General features: G+C 39.5%; 1 protein-coding gene across 1 annotated transcript in view; it reads left to right on the forward strand.

Moving 5' to 3' along the window:
- LOC115228943 (annexin A7-like) overlaps positions 1 to 10,000 on the forward strand; it is a 28,471-nt gene that overhangs the window by 3,771 nt on the left and 14,700 nt on the right. Inside the window, exon 2 of the mRNA XM_029799391.2 lies at positions 1 to 229. This exon is cut by the window's left edge and continues 127 nt beyond it. Within this exon, the coding sequence (XP_029655251.1) occupies positions 1 to 229 (229 nt within the window). The remainder of the gene's footprint in view (positions 230 to 10,000) is intronic.

The following is a 10,000-nucleotide window of genomic DNA, read 5'->3' on the forward strand; positions in this document are numbered from 1 at the left end:
AGCATATGAACCACCACCCGGATATGAACCACAACCCGGATATCCACCACAATTCGGATTTCCACCACCACACGGATATCCACCACAACCCGGATATCCACCACAATTTGGATATCCACCACAACCTGGATATCAACCACAACTCGGATATGCACCACAACCCGGATACCCGTCACAACCACCAATTGTGCTACAAGCACTGAATCAACAACACCAAAACCCTGTTATTGTAAGCAAATGTTATTTCTTTTCATTTTACCTCCTTACTGTTCTGCAACCATTTATCCTAAACAGAGATCTTATGTTTAGCAAGTTTTAGTCATCAAAATGTGACTGTACTTAGAAATCATCTGTAAGAGTTTTTAGTCAGTCATATCATTATATGGAGCAGAATAAATATTTTAGTTTGGCACCTATTTTACCAAACATCTTTATAGAATGGTCGACGGTTTGTCCAGAACTACAATGGCAACAGTAACGATCGAAGTAACTGACATAGAAAATATGTACACACGATATACGTAGGTGCAGGCATGTATACTTGTGTGTGTGTGTGTGTGTGTGTGTGTGTGTGTGTGCGTGCGTGCGTTGTGTGTGTGTGTGTGAATGCAAGACGGGATTCTTCAAATTCTCCATCAGTCTACCTTCCTGTTGTCCAAGGTATCATGCAGCAGGAACAAACCTGGAGACCTATGGTTCTGCAGAGAATTTCTTTGCTATAAATTGATGTGTGCACCTGTAAGAGTAATAGACTTAAATTTAGTGAATTTACTTCTCCAATGAATTTAATATAATTAAGGCTTAAGCACGTAATGAAGGTTGGTGAACTCAGGAAGAATGTTTGACAGATGTGGCCAAAACAGTAGACAGGAAAACCAGGTTTTTATACGCATCTTCACTTCCTAAAATCTGAGTTCTGTTGCTACTTCATCAGTTGGAAGTTTCAAATTTTGATGTAAACGAAATTTGCTACAGGATGAAATGTTCCCCACTTCTTTTATAGAGGCTCCATGAGCTGAAGTAAATATCTTACATCATGTTATGCTCCTAATTTGAATAATTATCGATTAACTTTGTCATCATTCAAAGGCTGAAAGTTTCTGTCACATAATCGATTTGATTCAATTTTATACGTCTTTGCACAGTTGGACCAATGAAAGAAATCTTTATTTATACTTAAATGGAGAGCAAGGTTATTCAGTACATTAGCTACATAAATTATATCATAGCAGATTGTGGGGTTCAGAAAAATTTCAAATTTAAAAAGTTTCTCATTTTAATTTTAATGTATACATTTCTTCATCTCCAAAACATCATTTCATTATATTAAACATTTGAATTCAATTAGTTAAACATGTTTGAATGTTACATTGACGATTGTTTTGTCATACTAGAGATTACAATAATGCCTTCAATTTTATTCTCCACAGACATTTTAAGAGGGTAACACTCAGACACATACAATGACTGATGAAACGATATTAAAGCTTCATTGGGAACTTGAGACCATGTCTGTTTCAGGGTAACTCTAGTGAAGGATGTTTTAATACAAATACACAGGATCAGCCGGGATCCCCTTATGGATATCCAAACAGTTTCTATCTATCAAATTTTAAACACATGCATTTGTTGATTCAAAGGTATGATTAATAGCATCTGATCAAAATACTGTGCAGTACGAGAAGCAAACTACTGAGTCATATAGCTATGTCTATGCTTTATTATCATACATTGAGCAAGCTATCAGTTAATACTACACAGATGATACAGCAACGTTCGTGTCCCCGTCGGATAACTATAGCTCGTTTTCACCGAAAGGCAGAGAACTAATATTCTGTTTTTCACAACTGAACTCTTGTTTAATTTCAAGCTCTTGCTTTTGTTTAACTTCAAGCCAATTCTTACTGACCAATTTTGCTTTCTTTATATTATTATTCAGTAGTATTAGTTTTATAGCGTGCTTTCACTTCACTACCGAGCACAGCTCTGTGTGCCTTGGGTATGTGCTGTGATTTGTTGTGATGCTCTGATGGTTATTGTATGGAAAGTGTTCAGCGTAGGATGTGTGCAGTGCCTAGTAGTGCAATTTTCTGTATGTTATATGTGTTTGTAAGTCCTGGTGTTTTTGTTATGTATTTGTCTGAATATTTTTTTATCATGCCTAATGCACCTACTATGATAGGAATTGTTTCTGTTTTTAGATTCCATATTCTGGTTACCTCTATTTCTAGGTCTTTGTATTTTGAAAGTTTCTCCATTTCTTTTAGAGAAACGTTGTCATCTGCCGGTATTGATACATCAATTAGAAAGCATTTTTTGTCTTCATGATCTCTGACAACTATATCTGGTCTGTTGGCCTTAATTTCTCTATCTGTGTGTATCGGCATATCCCAGAGTATGGTTGCTTTCTCGTTTTCTGTGACCTTTTCTGGTGTGTGTCTATACCATCTTTTTTCTGTTGTTATTCCACAATGTTGGCATAGCTTCCAGTGTATGTAGGTTCCAACTCTGTCATGTCTGTGAATATAGTCCTTCTTAACCAGGACTGGGCAGCCAGAGATAATATGATTTATTGTTTTTTGTCCATCTCCACATATTCTGCAGTTACTTGTTATATTTCTTTTCATTACATGTTTTTGGTAATTTCTGGTGGGGAGGCTTTGGTCCTGTGCTGCAATTAAAAATCCCTCTGTCTCTGCTTTGAGTCCTGAGCTTCTCAACCATTGCTGGGATTTTTCTTTGTCTATTTCTTTTGCATTTAGTTTAGTCCAGTATTTACCATGAAGGGGCTTTTCTTGCCATCGTTTTATCATGGTTCGTTGGTGTTCTATTTTTAGTTTGGATTTCATTTATTTTATAGCTTTTGTTGTTTCTTCCACTTCTTCTTCTTCTTCTTCTTCTTCTTCTTCTTCTTCTTCTTCTTCTTCTTCTTCTTCTTCTTCTTCTTCTTCTTCTTCTTCTTCTTCTTCTTCTTCTTCTTCTTCTTCATCATATTTATTAGGTGGTATGATTTCTTGTTTGTATTTGTCAGCTTCCTTAAATACTGAGAACAGTTTTTTTGTTTTGCTCGTGTTTTACCGCTATTTGTATCAGTTTTCCTTCCTTCTGAAGTAGGTATTTTTGCAGTCCTATGGTGGTTATTTTATAGTAGTTTTCCAGCTGTATAAGGCCTCTACCACCTTCTATGCGTTGTATATATAGTCTTTCTATGTCAGATTTTGGGTGATGTATCCTAGATCGTGTCATTATTTTTCTTGTTTTCCTATCAATTTTGATCAGTTCATTTAGAGTCCAGTTAAGGATATTGTAGCTGTAACTTATAACTGGGACAGCTAAAGTGTTAATACCTATTATCTTGTTTTTAGCATTGAGCTCTGTTTTTAGTATTGATCTAACTCGTCTATAATATTCTTTTTTTATTTTCTCTTTCATTTGTGTGTGTTGTGTCTTATCTAGTTCATGGATTCCTAAGTATTTGTAAGTTTGGTTTTGGTCTAATTCTTTTATTTCATTGGTTTTATCTAGTGTGATGTTGCTACTCTTAACTAGTTTTCCTCTTTTCATGGTTACTTTGGTGCATTTTTCTAATCCAAATTTCATATCTATTTCTTTGGTAAATCCATGAACTGTCTTTAATAGTGTTTCCAGCTGTTTGTCATTTGCAGCGTATAGTTTTAGGTCATCCATATATAAAAGGTGGCTGATCGTTTTGTCGTAACATTTATATCCGCATCCAGTTCTATTTAGCATATCAGATAGAGGCGACAGTGCCAAGCAGAAAAGGAGTGGAGAGAGCGTGCCTCCCTGGAATATTCCTCTTCTAATGGGGATGGCTTTGGTTTTTATGAGTCCCTCTTTTGTTTGGAGCTGTAGCACTGTTTGCCATTTATTCATAGAGTGCCCTATGACTTTTATAATTGTTGGTGCTACTTTGTTAATGGCTAGTGTTTCGAGGATCCATGTGTGGGGGATGCTAGCAAACGCCTTTTTGTAGTCGATCCAGGCCATACTGAGGCCTTTCTTCTTTCTGTGGCTGTCTTCAGTTATGGCTTTATTAATCATTAGTTGATCTTTACAGCCATATGAGCCTTTGCGGCATCCTTTCTGCTCTTCTGGAAACAGGTTGTTTTCGTCCAGGTGCTTGTTCAACCTTTGCGATATCACTGCAGTAAATGCCTTGTACATTGTAGGGAGACAGGTTATTTGTCTGTAGTTTTCTGGTTTTGCTGTCTCATTTGATTTGGGAATTAAGATGGTTTTCCCCTTCGTGAGCCATTCAGGCATTGTCTCTGGCTCTGCTAGTATGTTGTTAAAATTTTCAGCCAGCTTTTTGTGCATTCCTGTTAGATATTTCAACCAGAAGTTGGGGATCTTGTCATGCCCAGGTGCCTTCCAGTTGCTTAGTCTTTGCAGTGCCTGGGTGACCTCTTCAGTTGTTATGGGGGTCCAAAGTTGCTCAGATGCTGAGTTTGTTGTTTTAATACTCCTTTTTTTTGGTTGTTCGTTCGCCGACCATACTTCTCTCCAGAATTCTTCCACTTCTTCTGCCGTTGGTGCTGCAGTGATTTCTATTTTATTTTTGCCAAGTTCTTGGTAGAACCTTTGGGGGTTGGAGTTGAACTTTTTGTTTTGTTCAAAGAAGCGCTGGCGTTTCTCGTATCGGCGGATCCTTTGTGCTTTGGCAAGGATATCTTGTTTCAGCTTTTCTTTTATCGCAGGTAAATCTTTTTCTGTGATGTTATATTTGCGGAGTATTTTTGTTTTCTTTTTGTTGCTCAGTAGCGTTGATTGTCTACTGATTTCATTAAGAATCGACAGATTTTTTCTTATTTTTTGTATTTTGTTTTGGATGTTATTTACCCACAGGGTTTGTTTGGGTGGTGGTACACCTGTTTGGATGGGTTTGAGTGAGTATCCAGCTTCTTTTGTGGCTGCAGTGGCTGCTGCGTATACTAAGTCATTTAGCTTAGTGATATCGCTTTTTGTTTCAGTGGCTATTAGTTCCGCGACGGCTAGGTTTATGCTGTTTATAATTGGTGTTGTTGTTTCGTCTATTTTGATTTTTGGGAGGTATGGTCGGTGGTCCATTTTGAGCTCTGTGGTTTTCAGTTCTTTGATTATTTTACTTTTTATATTATCATAATCATTAGGCTCCCCTTCGTTGTTTCCAGGTTTTAGATTTGTGTCGCTTTCTTTCTTATTTATATGTTTGTTTGCCGTGTTTTGGCTTGCTGTTTGTCGTGTATTATTATGCATCCTTATGGTCTGGGTTTGTTGTTTTTTGTTTACATCGTGTTTGTTGGGAATGTTACGTTTGTCTTCGTGTTTTACTGTTTCAGTGTTTATATTATTGGGCATTGTTGCGTGGCTTCTATCCACATTTTCCTGGTGTATTTTTTCTTTTAGATGTTCTATTTCTATTTCTGATATTTGTTTTTGCGTTGAGAATGTATCTTCGTACGTTAGCTAGTTTATTAGGGTTCATTGCTGTATCCAAGTCTATATTTATGTTATTTTCCTTCCATATTTTATATGTATGTGTTGTTGTGTTTTCATTTTTTGGGTAGAGCACTGCTGTGAAGTATGCGTGTAGGATAGAAATGTATTCCTCACGTGTCCATTTATGCCTTTTGGGTTTTATTTGCGGGACATGAGGATCAACGTCCGGCCCATTATTTTGACGGTCGTCATTTTCGTAGGGTACCGGTCCGTTCATTTCTGTTGTCACATTGTTTTGCACGTGTAGTTTTTCGTACATTTTGTGTTGTAAGTTTAAAATACGTACCTCCCGATTGTTATTCTTGGGTTGAATAATATCGGTGGTATTTAATTTCTTCGTAGTTCCTTTGTACATGGTGTTTGGGGTCGGAGATGATCTGATGTTGATGGATCGTAATGTTCCACGCATGTTTACATGTGTTGTGTTAGAGGTGGAGATGATATCGAGTCAAAATACATCATTTCGTTTCGAAAATAGTAATAAATTTCAATGAGTATTACTTACTCGGATACAGTCTAATCCTTTGTTAGTAAATCTTTGGCTCCATACGATGTCCTTGTTTTCGATGTTTATGGATAGATTTCGGAGCTCTGCTGTATCGTTCTTACATCTTAAACGTCCCCCGGTGTCTTATTATCATTATCATTATTATTATTATTATTATTATTATTATTATTATTATTATTATTATTATTATTATTCAGTAGTTTTATTTTTATAGTGTGCTTTCACTACCGAGCGCAGCTCTGTGTGCCTTGTGTATGTGCTGTGATTTGTTGTGATGCTCTGATGTTTATTGTATGGAAAGTGTCCTGTGTAGGATGTGTGCAGCGCCTAGTAGTGCAATTTTCTGTATGCTATATATGTTTGTAAGTCCTTGTTTTTGTTATGTATTGTCTGAATATTTTTTTATCATGCCTAATTATTATTATTATTATTATTATTATTATTATTATTATTATTATTATTATTATTATCATTATTATTATTATTATTATCATTATTATTATTATTGTTATTATTATTATTATCATTATTATTATTATTATTATTATTATTATTATCATCATCATCATCATCATCATCATCATCATCATCATTATCATCATCAGTAGTAGTAGTAGTAGTATCATATTTGCTGCGGAACACATAGGACGCATTTCGAACGTTACAGGTAGAGTTCAAAATATATATTTGCACCAGGAATGGTGTCCTTTGTCAATAATCCTTTTATTCCAAGTTGTGAATAGAAACACTAGGAACCTATTACTGTTCTTTTTATGGTTGTGTTGGCGCCAGAGAGCCGATTTTCGGTCCACCAGATAATTTCGTTGGGCGTTAAATTTTATTGAATCAAATACAACTAAACAAGATGGCGGAGCGCGTCTTGAAAGAGTTGACAGAAAAAAAAACACTCCTACCAATATGGTAATGAAGGAAGACTTCCCTCCCGTTCCCTCCGCCAAGGACAACAATACAGGGAAAGGGGAGGAGGAGAAAAACAAGGCAGTCATGGTACAAACTTCAACAGTAACAACAATAGTAGCAAAAACACTAACAGCGGTAGAAATGACAGCAGCAGCCGCCGCAACAGAGATAGCAGCAGCCGCCGCAACAGAGATAGCAGCAGCCGCCGCAACAGAGATAGCAGCAGCCGCAGCTGTAGTGGTAGTGATGCAAGCAATAACCCCGAAAAATGCAACGGTAGTGCAGTATCGATAGCACCAAGAACAACAAAGAGAGCAAAAGTGACAACAGCAACAACAACAAGAACAATACTAATAACATCGATAAGAACATATCAATACCAATAACATCGATAACATCGATAAGAACAACGGCAGCAACAGCAACAGCACCTGCAGCAACAACAGTAACAAGAACAAAAACAACAACGAGAGCAATATCAATAGCAACAACAAAAATACGTTCGCAGCAGCAGCAGCAGCAAAGGCCATACACCACTTTACCGTAGTCTTCACAAACAGGAAGCAGATGCTGCCACAAGCATGAAAACTAATAAAACAAGAGAAGACTTGGGCCAATCTGACAATCCCATATGTGGCAATTGAAGTAGTGGAGAGAAGAACAGTACTTTTCAGATACATTTCAGCAGACACGAAAAGAGTGGCTTTGATTGCCCAAGTAGATTTTGTGGCGGCGCTGAAGTGCATCAGAAATGACATCGAATACATAGCGAGGGGCAAACAAAACGGCACCATTTCGATGCTGTTTAAGTCGGAAGATCTCGCTATGAAACATTCAATGACCCCCCCTGCAAAACCAAGAAAGTCATCACGTACCGCTACCACAAATATTTTCCAGGCAAACATTTTCCCCAAGACATCAACACAACCAGCATCATCACTATCACCAGAATCCCCCAAATGCAAACAACCTAAGCAAAGACAGACACAAACATTTAGAATTGCAGAGTTCACACTCACAGCACTCGCAGAAACAACAGAAACAACAAGCCCATCACCACTACAGTCAAACAAACAGTTAAACAAAACCAACACAAAACACTCAAACTTCGTACTCATCAGAACGGACAACGAGGAACTGATGGCACCCGTAACACAAAACACAGAAGCTGAAACAGGGGTGGAGGTGGGGGTGATATTCGAATCGAACACATTTCGCGTACCAGAAGATTTACTTCTGGTGCAAATGTCGCTCGATCCCTACACAAAAATTCGGGAGAGCTTTCCGGAGGACGTGGTAACCCTGACCGTGAGACCCACATTGAAGCTCTTAAAGGGGTTCCCCAAAGAGACCCCACCAATTATAGAAGTCGAAGCACTCGACTTTCACAAGGCACCGGGCAGTAAGTAATCCCTTCACTTCTCTCTTTAGCTTGCCAACATGACCTTATTAAGAGTAGGATTTTTAAATGTGCGAGGCCTTGGGTCACCTTGGAAGCAAGGGCGCCTGCTCTCAGGTCTCAGGTCTCTGGTACTGGATATAATTGCTGTCAGTGAGACCAGGATTTCCAATACACATGCACTGGCCCCCATATTCGACGACTATCAGATCTTTGCATCTGTTAGTCGGCCGGGAATGGGAAGTGGATTGGCAGTGTTTGCAACTCGGTGGGCTTGCAACTCGGCACCTGGAGAGGCAAGTCCATGCCGTCCAACAGCGTCGCTGGAAGCTTGACGGACGGACGGACACATAACGTTGCTTGAGGTTTGGTTCGGATCAGACCTCCAGGTGGATAAGAATTGGGACGATGTGACAAGCAGGGTAGCTAGTCTCGCCTAGAAATGGGCTGGAAGCTATCACTGAAAGATCGAATGGAGGTGGCAAATGTGCTCATTGCGTCCGTCATCTACCACAGCTTGACCGTCGTGCCTTCAAATTCTTGTGGAAGGGACGGACTCCATTGGTTTGGCGACCCATCTGCTGCCAACACCCTCTTCGCGGAAGGCTTGGCATGCCGTGGTTAATGATGCGCAGATGGGCGCTGCAACTGCAGCATCTCCAGATATTCTGCCTAAACGGTGAGCAGGTGGGGTCGCCGTTTGTCAAACAGGCTTTTCCACAGCTCGTCTCCTAGACTGAGCTGAAGTCCTGGGTTAAGAAGTGACCGAGGTGGGGTAACTGGCATCTGGAATGTTGCCAGGCACTCACTGCCCTCTACCAGGAGGGCATTGCGATCAATGGAACGTCTACTCTTGAGATCTATAGAGGATTAGTGGAGGGAAAGAGCGATGACACATTTGAGGAGACGCTAGTTTGTTCGGGAGGACTTTTTAACCGGGGACGATGGATAACTTCCAGAAATCCCTAGCTTGGCAGTGCTACCAGGGGGAATTACCGGTCCAAGATAGGCTCTACAGGCACGGAAGTGCTGTCAGACGGACTTGCTCGAGATACGCGCAGAGCGACGAAACCGTTCTGCACGCACTCGTCCAGTGTCCTTACATTACAGACTTGTGGAGTTATGTTGAACATGTAGGACGGACCCGGATATCTGCCGATTCCATAGTGAAGATCGATCCGCCATCTTCCATCGGTCTCGAAGAGCAGGAAATTTTCCTCTGTCTGTTTCACAGTAGTGAAAGAGGTTGTATAGTGGACCAAGTTGAACGGACAGAAAACAGACACTTTTCTCTTCGACCAATCCCTCATCAACATCTTCAAATTTCACTTGGAAAGGAAGATGAGGATGGAGAGAGAAGTGCTACCTCCCAGTACATTTGCTAAAAGGGTGAATGTAGCGAAATTGTCACGTGTGAGTGGACCTGCTCTAATAATGCGCCTGTAGGCCAGTGAATTTGAGACGGAGTACAGTGCTCTTACCAGATGCCCTCGAAGGGTCCAGTGGTTCAGGATTAGTGAGGTACTTGAACCAACTACAGGTGGTTACTCCACCCTATTCGGGAACTTTCATTGTTTTATTCTTTTGTTGGATATCATTCTTATTGTTTTAATTGTGTACTCGTTGCTTCTGTGTAAAATCTTCACTGTCTATGTCTACTGTGTCCTCCCCTA

The sequence above is a fragment of the Octopus sinensis genome, linkage group LG2 (assembly GCF_006345805.1).
Source record: "Octopus sinensis linkage group LG2, ASM634580v1, whole genome shotgun sequence".
Classification (NCBI taxonomy): domain Eukaryota; kingdom Metazoa; phylum Mollusca; class Cephalopoda; order Octopoda; family Octopodidae; genus Octopus; species Octopus sinensis.